The sequence below is a fragment of the Myiozetetes cayanensis genome, unplaced genomic scaffold, assembly GCF_022539395.1.
Source record: "Myiozetetes cayanensis isolate MyiCay16 unplaced genomic scaffold, myiCay2020 scf39, whole genome shotgun sequence".
NCBI classification, from domain to species: Eukaryota; Metazoa; Chordata; class Aves; order Passeriformes; family Tyrannidae; genus Myiozetetes; species Myiozetetes cayanensis.
Window position 1 is genome coordinate 1,322,779 of NW_026087620.1, and position 15,837 is coordinate 1,338,615.

At 44.9% G+C, this 15,837-nt stretch overlaps 1 protein-coding gene across 1 annotated transcript in view; it reads right to left on the reverse strand.

Annotated features, from left to right (window-relative positions):
* NUP210 (nucleoporin 210) overlaps nt 1-15,837 on the reverse strand; it is a 57,601-nt gene that overhangs the window by 17,801 nt on the left and 23,963 nt on the right. The window contains exons 13-24 of the mRNA XM_050328295.1: nt 14,459-14,654; nt 12,842-12,987; nt 11,199-11,420; nt 9,798-9,971; nt 7,897-8,089; nt 7,551-7,651; nt 5,225-5,329; nt 4,988-5,089; nt 2,286-2,414; nt 1,491-1,618; nt 806-941; nt 456-518 (exon numbers count right to left, since the gene is read on the reverse strand). Of these exons, the coding sequence (XP_050184252.1) occupies nt 456-518; nt 806-941; nt 1,491-1,618; nt 2,286-2,414; nt 4,988-5,089; nt 5,225-5,329; nt 7,551-7,651; nt 7,897-8,089; nt 9,798-9,971; nt 11,199-11,420; nt 12,842-12,987; nt 14,459-14,654 (1,695 nt within the window). The remainder of the gene's footprint in view (nt 1-455; nt 519-805; nt 942-1,490; nt 1,619-2,285; nt 2,415-4,987; nt 5,090-5,224; nt 5,330-7,550; nt 7,652-7,896; nt 8,090-9,797; nt 9,972-11,198; nt 11,421-12,841; nt 12,988-14,458; nt 14,655-15,837) is intronic.

The following is a 15,837-nucleotide window of genomic DNA, read 5'->3' on the forward strand; positions in this document are numbered from 1 at the left end:
GTGAAACTATTCTTGTTCAGAGGAATATTCAGCACAGAAAGGTAGAGTCAGAATGCTCTGGGTTGGAAGGGACCTTAAAGCCCAATGGGCAGGGACACCTTCCACCAGCCCAGGTTGCTCCAAGCCCTGTCCAACCTGGCCTTGGACACTTCCAGGGATCCAGGGGCAGCCACAGCTTCTCTGGACAGCCTGTGCCAGGGCCTGCCCACCCTCCCAGGGAAGAATTCCTTCCCAACATCCCACCTAGCCCTGCCCTCTGGCAGTGGGAAGCCGTTCCCTGTGTCCTGTCCCTGCAGTGCTCTGTCCAAAGCCCCTCCCAGCTCTCCTGTTGGCCCACTCAGTCTGAATGCAGCTGAATTGTCAAGTTGATTATCTACTGCTGAAAAAACAAGTTATGTATATTTATTTTACAACAGAAATTACAAAAGAGAGAAAATACGTCAGAGAGGCCTCACCTGAATTGTGGCCCCAATAATTAGGGTGACCTTCCTTGGCAGTAGCCTAAATGGGGAAAAGACCTAAAAATAGAAATACTAATGTTCAGGGTATTTCAATCAGATAAATTATGTCACAAAACAGTGCAAGTGTAAAACTGAGGCTTTACTTGCTTAATTACAGTAAGTTGAGCATGCAAAGAAACTTAACTCATCACTTGCAGTTAAAGGTCACTGAAATCCTAAACAGACTGGCATTTGGGCAATATCTGGACAGAATGACCCTGTTTCTGGCAAATAAATTACTGTACTGTAACTATAATTTACGTGTTCGTATTCCACCCTAACAAAATCTATCTGAAACGATTTACCTCAATCTGCTGTGAAGCAGAGTTGATTCTTTGTCCTCTTTTGTCAGTCACAGTTGCTGTAAGACTCGTCTGCCCAATGGCCATGCCATGCACGAGGAAAGCAGCAGTGTGGTCATCCAGAGCTTCCCTGAGGGGGCTGCAGCAAAAGAAAACCACAGGGAACAGAGAAAAATCAGGGAGGAAATCACTTGGGACCAATGCAAAGGACTGACTTAGTGCACAGCAGTTTTATCACCAGGCTAAGTGACTGTGGCTTAAGCAAAACTGAGGGAACCATCACACTTCTCCACAGAATGGCTCTTTGTGGCCTGTGTTTCAGCTTCAAACTAAATACCTGAAATGAAAACAAACCAAGTAACAGAGTGAGTTTGGTATCATCAGATGTGTCTTCACACAGAGCTCTTCACCTGACACGATCTGCCAAGTCCCTGCTTCCAAGATGCACAAAAGCTCCATCAAACACTACACTCTGTGAATTCAGTCTCATTCCTCAGTCACCAAAATTCAGACTGTTTAGACAATTTTCCTGACAAAAAACCCCATTTTTTACCATTTAACAGGTAATTAGGACTTCACAAAAATAAAATTAATAAACCCTCAGCCACTGTATGCCACCAGGCCTCCAAGCCAATACCTTTACTCACTTTTTGCTTATGCATATTAATAAAAAAATCCATTAACTTACACAAGGGAGACAATCTGAGATGCTGCTCTTAGACTGAGATCCATGACAGTGAAGTATTTTGCCAGAAAAGGTTTCTTAGAGCCATCCAGAACTCTGACATAAGCGGTCACTGTTTTTCCAATCTCCACCTGGAACACACACACATGCAGTCATTTTTCACTTAAACTATTCTTATTTAATAGCATAAACATTTTCATTTGATTTTGTATTACACTTGTAGTAGGGGAGGAGGGGTAGAGCCCCAAGGTTAGATTAGCACTGATTTTAAAGACTAACCCCTGACAAGCAGAGTTAGTGTCAAATGAAATAAATGAATTCAGGTCTTTCAGCTGGCAAGGGCATAATTACAACATCCAGAAATATCAACACTTATTTTGTTTAAGGCACACCCAAGCTGGCAAGAGAAACGAGTTGGGACTTTTCTTTTTGTTCATTTTTGAAAACTGACATATGGAAAATGACCTTGGGGCAAAACCTACTCCTAAAAGAATTGCTCACATGCACTTGAAATAGGAGGCAATGTAAATGAGCGTGTCCATATAAATTATGGATTAACACACTGTGTAAATGCAGAAGTTGAGATTGCTGCCACACAGAACATGAGTAAGAGACACCTGATACTCTGAGACACCTATGACCTAAAGGGATGAATCTGTGAGGGAGAGACAGACACAGAGAGCTCCTGGTGTTTCTGGGTCGCAGCATCTTGTCCGTGGCTCATGACTCTGTCCACGATCAGCACCCAGGATCAAGTCAGGCTGGATCAGCCACTAAAGCTGCTTCTAAGCCACCAACCTTGTCAAGAACCCGGACATACAGCTCTTGGATATCAGACACATGGATTTCAGCTTTAGCTGGGGCAGGGAAAACCAGGCACAAGTCATGAATCATTACAGTCACTGATCCTGGAAGCAGAGGCTGCACCTGCAATGCCAAAAGAAAACTTCATTATAGCACTGATTTTCATTGTTGCTCATTGGATAAAATTTGTATCACTTTCCACGAAGAAGCAGTTGGATGCAGAAATTTCCAAGCCTTAGATAAGGAATTCTTCAACCAAAGTGAAAGCAAAGCTGTAAAATGTATGTAAAAAGTATTATGCTACAGACCCAGTGCAAACAGCCCAGGGCAGCAAGTGAATTAATGGATCTTCATCCAGAACATTCTGGCATCCTGTTACTCTCCTGCCATCAGAAGGGGAAAAAACCCACAACTAATCATTTACAGAATTGAAACTTTTCTTTGTGAAATGAAAACCAAAATGATAAGGAGAAGAATAACCAAGGACAAAGATGTATGCCTATAAAGCACTGGCAGGATTCATACTCTACCCAGTGCTCTTCACGTGAATGAGCAGCCAAAATCTGGTGGTAGATCCTCCCAAGGAAGAGGATGATTGACAGATCAGGTACATCTTTAATACAACTATTATTTCATGGATTTTTAAGACAAAGAATGTACACTTCAGACTAACGAGAATAAACAGTGAAGAGACCTGTGCTCCCCAACTCCAGCCCTCAGAACTGGGCCCTCATCCCAAAGGCACCTCCACAGCTTTCCCAAGGCCACGCTCCCTCCCTCAGCACCTCTGCAGTTCTCTTGCCTGCCCTTCCCAGCCCCTCAGGGTGTTCTCTGCACCTCCAGAGGCACCTTCTCCTTGGGCAGGGGCAGCACAGAGCTGGGTGTCCTGCTCTGAACTGGCCCCTGTGCAGAGGAGTTCAGGCAGGTGCCAGCATGAGCTGCAGCACTGCAGGAGCTCCAGGAGCGCTGCAGGAGCTGGCCCTGCGCTCTCTGAGGGCACCACACTTACTTCTGCCTCACAATAGGATGGGATGTGAGGTTTTAATAAAGGTCAGCCTGCAGAACAGCAGCAGCTCCCAGAGTGCTGGGCTGGGACACAGAGCCCTGGGAAGCAGAGCAGGGAGGGAGATGGAATGGAGCTCAGCTGGGCTGGGAGAGCAAAGAAGGGGAACCAGCTGAGGGTCACAGGGGCAACTTTTAAAAACTGTTCGTGTCCCAGCTGCCCCTTCTGTTCTGCCCTCCCACTGGTGCCCACTGGCTCCCCAGCACACGGGGGATGGCACTGGGAACACTGCTCCTCCTGCTGCCCCCAGGCCCATCAGCTCTGTGCCAGACACAGAGGGGAGGTACAGAACTGATCCTTGGCAGCCCTGCAAAGCCTGGGAATCTCTGCTCCAGATAACTTGAGTTGAGTTTCTCAGAACTGCCAAATCATCCTCTGTCAGCTTGGCTGCTCTGGCACCTGCCAGGCACAGCCTGACACACCAGCCTGGAGCCTGCTGAGTTCCCAGACAGACCATTCTGTTGCCTTCCATGGAAAAATCCTGGGATTTAAATACAGCACATAGGACTAACAAATTCGTAAAATGTTGGGGGATGGTATTTTTTTAAAATGTGTTAAAAACTGGAGTTGTCTCTCATTTAATCTGACAGGTAGGTAAAATCTCTTTTTATACTTCACAAAGCCCATCTTGCTGTCACTGCTCCACTGCTTAATTTCAGATGAGAGCAGTGAAGTTATCCTGTGCACATCAGCTAAAGCATTGCTAAACCCACGAGGGTTAAACTATTAAGACTTTAAACACTGCATTATGTACAAAAAGAAGCTCATCTCTTCTACTTTTCCCCCACCTCTGTGCCTCACTGAGTTGGGAAAATATTCCCACTTCACACCTGCAACAGTTAGAGACAATCAGACTGTTTCACAAATTTCTGATTTCCACCTTAATTATTTCACAACTTCATCGACATTATTTCTTACAGGACAAATCTGTAAATTATAAGTTCGTAAAGGCTACTCTTTAAAGCAACCTGTGTCGTTTCCAATCCTTGTCTAATGAAGGCAGCAATGCAAACATATCCTTTTATTGTTGTTCATGATAGAAAGCATTTTATAACCTGGCCCTGCATGAAGTCAAGAGTAACTGTAGTTTAGTTGCATCTTCCAGTGGAAAAGTGCATTTCAAACCTAATTTGGAGATCAGAAATAAACTCTTTAATAGATATTTATTCACACAATCATGAGGAAAGACAGGGATAAAACATACCCTGAAATAGCACTAGAGGACAGAAGAATTTGAAGGTTTCAGAAGTACTGGCCTACAGCAAATACTCCAATATTGTGTTGGATCTTTTGTGTAACACTTCCAAATCATTCTGTCATGTTGTTCTTCATTGTGGGTTCGTGAAATCAGGAACATTTTACTGTAAAACTGGAATGGGTGAAGAACTTGGTACTGGCTTTTATCTTACAGAGGAAACACGTGCACACCACCACTGTAATGAAACAAATTCCTATCCCTGACACTGCCTGTGCAAAGACTCCCTGCCTAAACCTGACTGTGAGGGGCAAAACCATCCAAAATCAGCTACTGCCTCTCCATCCACACGGACTGGAAAATGCCCAGCAGTGATGAAGCTGCAGGACAACAATCAGGTCACCAAAAAGGCAGCACATCACAGAATGCTGCACTCACCAAAGCAACGCCTCGAGTCTCCTCATGGGTCACTCTCACAATATTGGGCACACTGGTGTTAATGAAAAAATATCCAGAACCTCCTTTGATGAAAAGTTCTGCCTGCAAAACCAGAAAAGCATCCAAAATTAGACTGTATCTTTCTGGTCCACTGCTAAAACTGGATTCCTTACACAGATTATGCAACTTGAGAAGTTCCCCCCCCTGCAGTTAGAAAGCAGCAGAGTAACTCCTCACCTGAATGTCAGGGTGGTTGTAAATGGAGACATCAGTAGGGCTCACTTGGACATCCTCCACAAGGATCAGCTCAGTGGTGGCAGACACTGGGGGCAGAGCTTCATACTGGAACAAACAACCAGCAGTTACAGCAAAGAGTCAGAAAACAGCACAAGTGCCTTGTCAATGCAGGGAGGATGTTTGAAGCAGTTGAACAGAGCCAGGGCTGGAGAAGTTCAGGTTGTGAGAATGCCCCCAGGATCTACTGATGGCTCAGCTGCTACCCCCCCTCTGCAGGTGAGGTCACACCCAGGGCACAGCCTCCTGTTCTGCAGCCCTGGCACGACAGAGGACAAAGGTCCCCACTCTTGAAGGTGTAGCAGGGTCAGTCAATCCAGTCTGACATGCACACACCTTGGGGACACGGCTTAAGTTCATTCTGATTGATAAAAATTAATACACAAAGTTTTCTACTTCTAACTCCTCTTTCTGGGATTCTTCTTAGCAGGCCACCAAAAGAAATTCTTCCTTAAATGTAACTACACAAACACTGGACCAGATGCATGGCTCATCTCTCACTATAACAACATTAGCTTAGAAAAGGAAAGAGGTTTGTAGAGGAAGTTACTGTTCTGTACCCATTTCACCTCATTAGTAGAATTATTTCCTTGATGGAGAAAGGATGTCATCTTTCCCTAATGAGATAATAGGGTGTTCCACTCAGACGTGGAGCAGCAATCAGGACATCTTTGGCACATCACCTACCAGATCTCTGGTTTTGGCTGCAAGAAAGGAGTGTAAGTATGGGCAGGTTTGAAAGCAGAACAGAGCAGTCAATGCACCTGAGAAAGCAGCCAAGTTACCTCATGTAAAGGTACAAAGTGTGGCAGAACTGGTATCTGCAACTACTCTCCCACTATGGAAAAGATTCCTCCCACACCTTAACCCAGAGACTGGAACTTAAGAGAACTCCAGTGCCCTTTCCCACTCTGAAATACAAAAAACATCTCTGAATTCAAGGCAGAGTTTGGAGCACTCACTTTTCTAATGATCCCTAAAAGTAAGATGGAATACTGAATACTGGGCTAATAAAGCAGGACACTGCAAGTCACAAAATGATTACAGAACTCAGAGAGTCCATACTACAACTCATTTTTTAAAGAGCAAAAACAAAGCAACAGAACCAAATATCTCAAACATCTTTGGTGGCAAAATAACTGTGTCTCAAATGTCCTGATTCTGACCAAGTTGTAGCCAAATTCTTCAGGTGAAATGCATTGACACCACACTTTCCAAGAGGAGCAGACTGGAAACCTCAGTGAAAAGTCAGGAACCACATGGCAAAACAGATCCCCTCCCAAAGAATTTACCATTCAGACACCAAACCTGGGCCACTCTGCCAGCAGTCTGGCCCTCAGGATATTTCACATTACTAGTGCCCAGCTGGTACCTGCTTTGAGTCAGATACTGTAACCTCCACCTGCACATTTTATTCTTTGCCTCAACTCTGCTCTCGAGGTATCTGATTCAGAACTGCATATCATCAAAACCCACTTAAATCCCGCTTAACAAAATTAAGCAGAAATTCAATTTAGGAAGCAGGGTATGTGAAGTCAGTCACTGTGCACATCAGCTTATTCCACAGGCTGAAACCTGCCTTAACATTCACTTTGAAAAAGTGACATAAACAGAAAATTGCCATCTGTTTACACCTGCCCTTTGTTCATCATCACTGCCTTTTGCCGTTTTTCCCCCCTGCGCTGAGTATGTACAAACTAAAGTATTTCAGAGAGTGGCTAATGACTTGTAAAATGAGAGCCTGGGCTTATGGCTGGCACTGTACAAAGGAGAAGTCTCTCAGGAAACAAAAAAAAGAGCATTAGTCAGAGCCCACACTAACATATGGTCCACACGAGGAATCAGTCAGCTCTGGCTTTGCTCATGCAGAACTCTTCCACCCAGCTCTGCAGTGGCAATAATCCATTTGCTTTCCCCAGTGACAGCTGCACGAAGCACATGGTTGCTTTAGTGAAGGACAAGCAGCAGAGATTCACCAATTCATTAAAAAAAAACCTGAAGAGAAACAAAACCAACTGAAACACTTCTTCGTAATCCCCTTGCCCAGAGGGTTCAAAAGCTCCCAAGGCCTTGCATGTATTCAACAGGAAAAGCAGCACCCAGTGCAGAGGAAAGCAGGGAAAGCCAGGAACAAGAACAAAAGCAGTTGTATGACCCTGTCTCCAGGAGCAGCCATGGAGCTGCTTTACTTGTCCCTTGCTCTGCACCAAGGAAATAAATACACCTCAGGACCACAGGAAAATGGCACCAAACCCCAGAGTTGTGTTACCTGTGCTCTCACTGCCCTCAGGTGGGATTGCTGGTACCCAATGGCAGTTGCAGAGATGGCAGCTGTCCCAAACTCCCGATGAACTACAACAGTCTGTAAGCCTACAATCGACCAGAAATTAAAAATACACTGCTTAGCCCTTCTAGTACCATTCTCAACAGACAAGAAGTCTGGCTCTTTTTTTCTGCTCCCCCCCCCTCAAACAGCACACCCTAAAATTGTATGTTGATAAGATGAAAAGTGACTGGAGATTACAGTAATTTCTTTAATCAAGCTCAGTGATTAACAAACAGATTTAATCCTGATCTTCTTCAAACAATGGAATCCTCACTAAACCAACTCATACCGTGCATTTTCTTCTGACCACTCCCATCCTCCTTCACAATCAGCTCCATTGGCATACCAGGCTCAATATGAGCAAAGGCTGTTTTTGTTGACTCCCAGACAACACTAAGAGAGCTGAAGTTATCAAATTTACTGCCTTGCTGGTCATAGGCAGCCAAATCCAGGACTGGATTACGATAATTTGAGACAGGAACCTGAAAAAGAAGGAATATTTGGAACTGAACAGATACAAGAGCATTTCTTAGTCATTAAAGCATATGCTGAGTTCCATGAGATTTATTGTAATGCTCATTACATGAGGCATGTTCGTTAAAATGAGCCATCAATGCAGATCATTAAGCTGCACTTCAACTGCAAGGGTTTGCTTTTTTGGAAGGATGGAGTTTTTTTTAGCCAGTGAATTACCTTCAAACAAACAAACAAAAAAAACAAACCACCAACAACAAAATCGAACTGCAGCTCAACTCCAACCCTCAGAACTCAAACAAAGAATGAAGAACACTGCTGTTTGTGAGAGTCTCAGAGCCGGTGGTGTGAAATGCAGCACAAGAGCAGTGTGCCAAAGGAGGCTGAACTGACACACGATGGAGCCAGAAAGGCAGGTGAGCTCTCAAGTGACTGATAATACACAAAAAACTTCTTCTCTTGTTATTACACAGAAGCTACTTAAAATGATTCATCAACTCAACAAGCATTGCAGTTTTAGGAAAGGAAGGTGACTTTTATATTTGCCTGGGAATATTAACATGACAGAACACTGTTTACTGAGCAGCAAAACGTGACAACACCCCTCAGGAGAGAGAATACAGAGTAAAAATAAAATAGCAAAGTTCTTCAAGCTTGAAAATCTACACATATGCACTGTCCATTTACTGTGACTCAGGGGTGCAAAAATGGACACCTCTGATGTGCTTCCACAGAGATCTTCTCATCAGCAAAGTTCATGCCTTTACTGGTAAGACACACACGTGGATGGCAAAATACATCTCTGCATGCTCAGTGGCATAGTTAGATTACAATGAAGTGCTACAGAGAGCAAGTACTTTCCTCAGAAACAGCTGCTGCAAATATTTCCCCCTCCTTTTTTAAATGAAAAATAATTTTATCTCACAAGTCAGAAGGGCTTCCTCACTGAACACTTGGGTGAGAAGCCACAGCCCAAATGCTCTGAGGTATTATTCCTATTTTCTGGTAGGTCCCTTTATGAACCTGTTTGAATGATCACTGCAGAATCACAGAATCAAAGAATGATCTGGGTGGGAAGGGACTTAAAAGCTCATCCAGTCCCACCCCTGCCATGGGCAGGGACACCTCCCACCAGCCCAGGTTGCTCCAAGCCCTTTCCAACCTGGCCTTGGACACACCTTGGGCAGCCACAGCTTCTCTGGGCAACCTGTGCCAGGACCTGCCCACGCTCACAGGGAAGAATTTCTTCCCAATATCCAGCTATCCCTGCCCTCTGGCAGTGGGAAGCCATTCCCTGTGTCCTGTCCCTCCATCCCTTGTCCCCAGTCCCTCTCCAGCTCTCCTGGAGCCCCTTTAGGCCCTGGCAGGGGCTCTCAGGTCTCCCTGGAGCCTTCTCTTCTCCAGGGGAACCCCCCCAGCTGTCCCAGCCTGGCTCCAGAGCAGAGGGGCACCAGCCCTGGGAGCAGCTCCGTGGCCTCCTCTGGACCTGCTCCAGCAGCTCCACATCCCTGTGCTGTGCTGGGAGCCCCAGGGCTGGACAGAGAGCTCCAGGTGACCTCACAGGGCAGAAGAGAGGGGCAAAATCCCCTCCCTGGCCCTGCTGCCCACACCCCTCCCAGTGCAGGAGCAGACAGGGACACCAGCACCGCCTCTCCTGGAGCAGGTCCTGCTGCTTTACTTCCCACGTGGAGGTCCCAACACTGACCCTTCCCTTACCACTTGCTTGTTTTGCTGCAGGAGAGGGCAGGAGAGGTCGAGCTGGGGACTGCCATAAACAGGGATCAGGGTGAGCCGGGAAGGGACAGCGCAGACGAACCTCACCACAGCCACTTCCACCGCCGGGAACAGGTTGGTCACCGTGGGGCTGTTCCCAACTGTTAAGGCAATAGGCTGCAAAGAGGCAAATGAGGAAGGAGAGTTCAGGCATGTTCTATTTCCACAGGCCTCAGTTCAACTCTGACGGCAGAAGGAACAAGCAAAAATGCGACTCTTGGGGATTTACAGCACCATTAAGACACGGGAAGATGTAAAAGGAGGTGCATTTTTCAAGCAGGTTCTATAGCACTATCAAAGTACTATTCCTGGGAACTTTTCCTAGGTATTCCTGTTCATTACTGTCAAACTTAATTCACAACAAATCTCCTGGTAACTTAAAAAGGAAAAGGCAGGTGTTCTTCTTGCAGAGCGAGAACAGAACAGCCAAAAGACAATATTTATAGTCACGTCACTGTGTTTAAAAACATGTTATCTTTTATTTTACATTCCTCGTTTATCCTCCAGCAAAACAAAGTGGCTCTAAAGCCAGAGATGGGTATCCCAGCAGGCTGAGGCATCTCTGGTTCCCTCATCCACTGATGCAGTGGTGCAGACCATGCAGATGCCAATGCACACACAGTCCAGACAGCAGCAACAAGGGCTGTTCTTTCTGGGTTTGCACTCACACAAACAGCTCTGCTTTGCAGAGGCTTCACTGAGGAAGTCAGTGGAATTTGGCAGCCCCACCAAAATGCTCAGGCCTTGCAGAATAGCAAGAGGAAAACATTAAATCAAAGCTAAATGCTTTACAGACTGGGGAAGATGAACAAAGCAGGATAAATCACTTCTGCACAGTGGAGAGAACAGGACCAGGTGGAAAATGACTACGGCCACGCTCACAAAGCTGCACAAATTGCAGAGCAGTAAATTCCTATGGCTGTCATTTGTTAGAATAAACAGAATTACCCTGGGAGGTAATGTGGTTAAGAGGAGCAGGGCAGACAGAAGAGGCAGCTTGCTGCAGTAACCTTCTGCTCTGATGCTGCTTATGCAAGCTGAAGCTGCACTGATCAGGATGTTTAGTGCATCCCACAACATAAGGTTTCCATGACTTGGGTTTATGCTGCAATAAACCCACCATAAACCACTTGATAACAGAATGTTGGGAAATGCTCACTCCACAACCTGCACCAGCATCACAATGCATAAACATTATACTTATCCAAGTTTTTTACTGGCCTGTTATAAAAACAACCTCCTATATAACAGGTATGTGGTAGCATAAATCTGTCTGGAGCCTGTTCTCAGCTGCCTGAGCTCAGTGTTTGATGGAGGGCAACACAAACACCTTCTGGCACTCACCTGCTCTCCCAGGCTCTTGCACGACACCCTAACCCAGTGCTGGTTGTGGTTTGGAGAAGTAGAAGGGCCAAGTAAAGACAGGACAAGGCTTTCTGCATCGTCAGCAGTGATGTTCCTGAAGAACTTGGAAGGCTCTTGGACCCATGGTCCAGGTCCTCCTTCAAACAACATGTCTTTGGAGGAACCCAGGGTCACTAAAGCGACAGACGGTGGATCCACAGCCTGTAATGAGCAATTACAAATTAATAATTCAATTTACACAAGACCAGGGCTGCACCAAAATAATTACCATCACCTACAAGAATTCTGTCCAGTTGGATTATAATCAGTGAACCCACGGATCCAATGGAAAGTTTTATCTCTTTCATGAAAAATTACAGCAGAAGACCCTTAAATACTTTTCTGAGCACAGAGTATTCTGCTACACTTTAATACAGGCAGTACTTTAAATGAATGAAATAATGTCAAATTGTACTTTCTCTTGACAGTGCTCTCTCCAGCACAGTTCTGTGTATGTAATCATTCTCCTACACGAGTTTTACTTCAAACCTCTCTGATGTGCATTCCTGGGGCAGCCTGTGCTGTTCATCACCACAGCATTTAACCTGACATTTAATACACAAAAACCATTTGTAGCTTGTGTTCCACAACATCATATTACTTTGGTGTTTAGTAAGAAAGAGTAGCTAACAAAATTCAGTTCTTTCCATAGGTGCATTTTGAAAGGAAGAGAGAGAAGGTGAGGTCCTCTTTCCTCCCATTTACTCCCTGCTTGTATTTGTAATATTAAGTTAAAATCCCATTAGAAACCAATGAAATTTAGTCTCAAGGGTCTGCCTGCCCTTGGACTGTTTATCTTTCCCCCACTTTTTAATGCTGTAATTTATTTATTAATAGATGTCTGACAGAAAAATGCTGCCTTCTCTTTCTAGGCATCATAAATATTTCATTCTACAGAAAGGAAGGAAAATAATGTGGAAATCACTGTTCTGCACTTCAAAGAAAGAGAAGTTCTTCACTGAGACATCTGAGCACAGCTTATTTTTTTTAAAAAGTGCACTTAACCCACCCCCTTTGTCACCATGACCTGGCTCTGTCAGGTACCCCAGAATCATTTCACTTTATACATGAAAAGCAGCTTTACAACACCTCAAGGGGCTTTGCTAATAAATGTGAATGATACCACAGACATGAAAAATTCCTAATTGGAGGGACTGTGCTTCTCTCTCACTGCTGCCAACAACAGAACAGAAAGTGTTCATACTCTCCTTAGGACATCTCAGCATCTTAAACAGCTGAGCATAATTATTTGAAGATATTTGACAGAAAAGCATATTTAAACCATAAAATCGTCATTATAGTCACAAAGTTTCTATCATTTACACTAACATTTTTTCCAGATTTGGGGGAAAAGAGTTCTGGCCAAATGCATTAGACTTCAGCTCTGCAGAGTCAGTGTTGGTGTGCGAAGATGAGGTACCATAAACCTCCTGTCTTGTATTTCCATCTACTGCTCCTGGCCAACAGGGAAATACAAAACCACCCGCCTCCTGTTTTGAACATATTTATTGCATAATATCAACCTGCTCTCTGTCATTTAAAGGCATTTCCAGTGGTGCCTCAGGAGCAGTGCCAACACTCACTCTGAGCGGCAGGAAGGCTGCGATGGTGATGCTGGCGCTGAGGTGGACGTGCCCGTGGGTGTAGCTCACCACCAGGGTGGTGAATCCCTGAGCCTCGGCTCTCACTCTGACCCCACTGCAAAAATCAGCAGTTGGCTTCAGTCTTCCTGTCAGATAAATCAGAAAGAGATAAAAACATGTTTAGAGAGCAATGCCCAGGCATGTTAATCAAGTTCAGCTTGGCTGTTTGAAGGGAGCCTACAAGAGAGATGGATGAGACACCCCCTACAAGAGTCTGGAGTGACAGGACAAGGGGGAATGGCTTCAAACTGACAGAAAGCAGGGTTAGACTAGAGATTAATAGGAAATTCTTGTGTGAGGGTGGGCAGGCCCTGGCACAGGTTGCCCAGAGAAGCTGTGGCTGCCCCATCCCTGGAAGTGTCCAAGGCCAGGTTGGACAGGGCTTGGAGCAACCTGGGCTGGTGGGAGGTGTCCCTGCCCGTGGCAGGGGGTGGAATGGGTGGGCTTCAAGTCCCTTCGAACACAAACCATCCCCTGAGTCTATGACTGATGGTTCTGTGATGACTTTCCTCAACAAAAACAATTCCAACAGAAGTCAGTAGAGATGTGTTCTCCAACCAAATGGGTGAAAGTGATCCCTACTGTCTTTCACATACCAAAGCATCTTCCCAATATCTTTAGTTTCACACCGGCCTGATCAGGACACGACTCTTCACTCTGCTACAAACTAATATAACCTCCCTCTTACTGAATATTTTCATCCTGCTGTAACAAGATGACTAAATGGCTTGTAATTTTCATCTTGCTTAGCCAAGCTTTCTAGCTCAGGGTATGATACTCTCCACTTACTTAGAGGACACTTTGGAGCTTGGGAGGGGTTTATTTTTAATTTTTTTTTGAAACAAACACTACAACAGCATACTACAGAGTGACATTTAACACTGCTGCCTCTCAGGCAGAGATGGTACACTGCAGACTGGTTTTACGGGCTCAACAGCACAGGACAGAGCTTCCATACAGAAGTCACTCGGGAAAAACTAGTGAATACATGTGAATAACAACTGAATCCAGAGGTCACAGAACAAGCACAGTGCCAGGGTCCATCTGGCCTAGCAACACTAATGCCAATCTTTAAAAACAACACACATACCTGACAAGAGGCATTTCTTGAAATGAGCTAAACAATGGCAGAGCTTTGGTAAGGTTAACCAGCTGATTGTCATAGTCCCTTGTGGGCAAATCATGAACAGTGTCTGTATAGAACTGAAAGCACTGATGGACAATTTGGGCAAAGCAGTTGTTAATCAGTGTTCTCGTCAGAACACAATATATGCAGACCTCTCTCATAAGAAACCCATCAGTTTTGTTACAGAAGCAGGTTAAAAATACTAAATCAGTAGAAAGATATAAGGGAGACCACATATCATCCAATAAAATGACTGCCAAATGCTGTTAGAGTCCCCCAAAACATCAGAAATATCAGAGGGAAGTTCTGCATCCTCAGAATAAACCCACTCTGATTCCCCCCTGTGAAGTCAGAACAATGAACAGTGACTGAAAGATGTGTGACAGGAACATCTTCATTTAACTTCCACAACAGGAAGGGGGTCAAATCACCTTCAAGTGGGCTGAACACCCCCTGGTTCTCCACCTCCACCTGCAGATCCAGGTGTGAGCAGTCCCTCAGGGGGATCAACGTGCCCGTCTCCGCCGCGAGGCCGTTGATCTGCAGGGGCAGCTCCAGGGTTTGGCCAACACGTGTTTCCACCTGGCAGGACGTGAATTCCATCCCACTGGGTTCAGTGACATACACCTGCAGGGGAGAGGCACAGCACAGAGGCATTTCACAGCTCTTTGCCCACAGCAGCTTGGTGATCCTTTGACTGCCCCTCCCATAATTCTCTCTTCTGCTTTGCTGATTTAAGGTGTGGACCAGGTTGTGTTGTATCTCCAGGAGGTCCCATCACCAACTGGGACAGATTGAACACCCAACCCTGATCTTCACATTTTGACTTCTTCACACCTGGCACAGTGAGCAAGGCTGCCCAGCCTCCCTCCCTCCCAGCAGCAGGGATGGAGATGTTAAGGGAACTAATGACCCAAATACTTCCTCTATGCCTTTTTTATCTTCTTTCTTGCATTTCTGTTAGCAAAAACTTTTTTACAGCTGTCCAGAGCCCAACGTTTCCACACAGTAATTTGCAAAAATCTAACAGAAGTGAACAAGTATCTAGGCCTAATCCAACAACCTTCTGCTTCAACAAGCAATCTTGGCTTGTATTTCCATCTGTTGACCCTGTACTCAGCTTTGTTTTTCCATTAAACAATCCACCACAGACTGACCACATATTTCATAACAATCACTATGACCAAAGCTTTTATTTGCAGTATCTTAACTACCTAACCTTCTGCAAATGGCTTCAGGACACCAAACCACATGGTAGAGAGTTAAAGCCGTAGTCTGTGTGGATTAACTACTCCTAAAAGTACGAGTACTAAACTTGCTCACCCAGGTCAGTGAACAGAACTCTGCAGTTCCTAACACACAAGAACAAAAGCATTCAAAAATAACCTATTCAGATTGTGCAATACACTGCTCTGAAAGCTCACATGGACACAGGGATTCTTTCTGTCCTCAGGCTTTGACTTATGTTTGAGGATAACAAGTTTGAGCTGAAAAATCTTCATTCCTTTATCTCCTGCTGTAACTGCTGCACTGCTAAAAGCAGCATCTAGGTTGCTCAGAGAATTATTTCAGAGCAAGCCTGTAAACTAAATTCTGAACAGATTTTAATTTGTGCCACTATTTTAAGAATTTCAGTCATTACTTTAAGGATGAAGTTTCGTACCTCTCAAACTCATTTTACAGAATTGACAGAAATACTCTGAGCAAAACCCCGAGCTAACTCACCCCTCAAAAACCCAGCAACTAAAATCACTGAAGAAAAAAAAAAAAAAAGAAAAGAAGGGGGAAAAAATGTAGGAAAAAATATCTG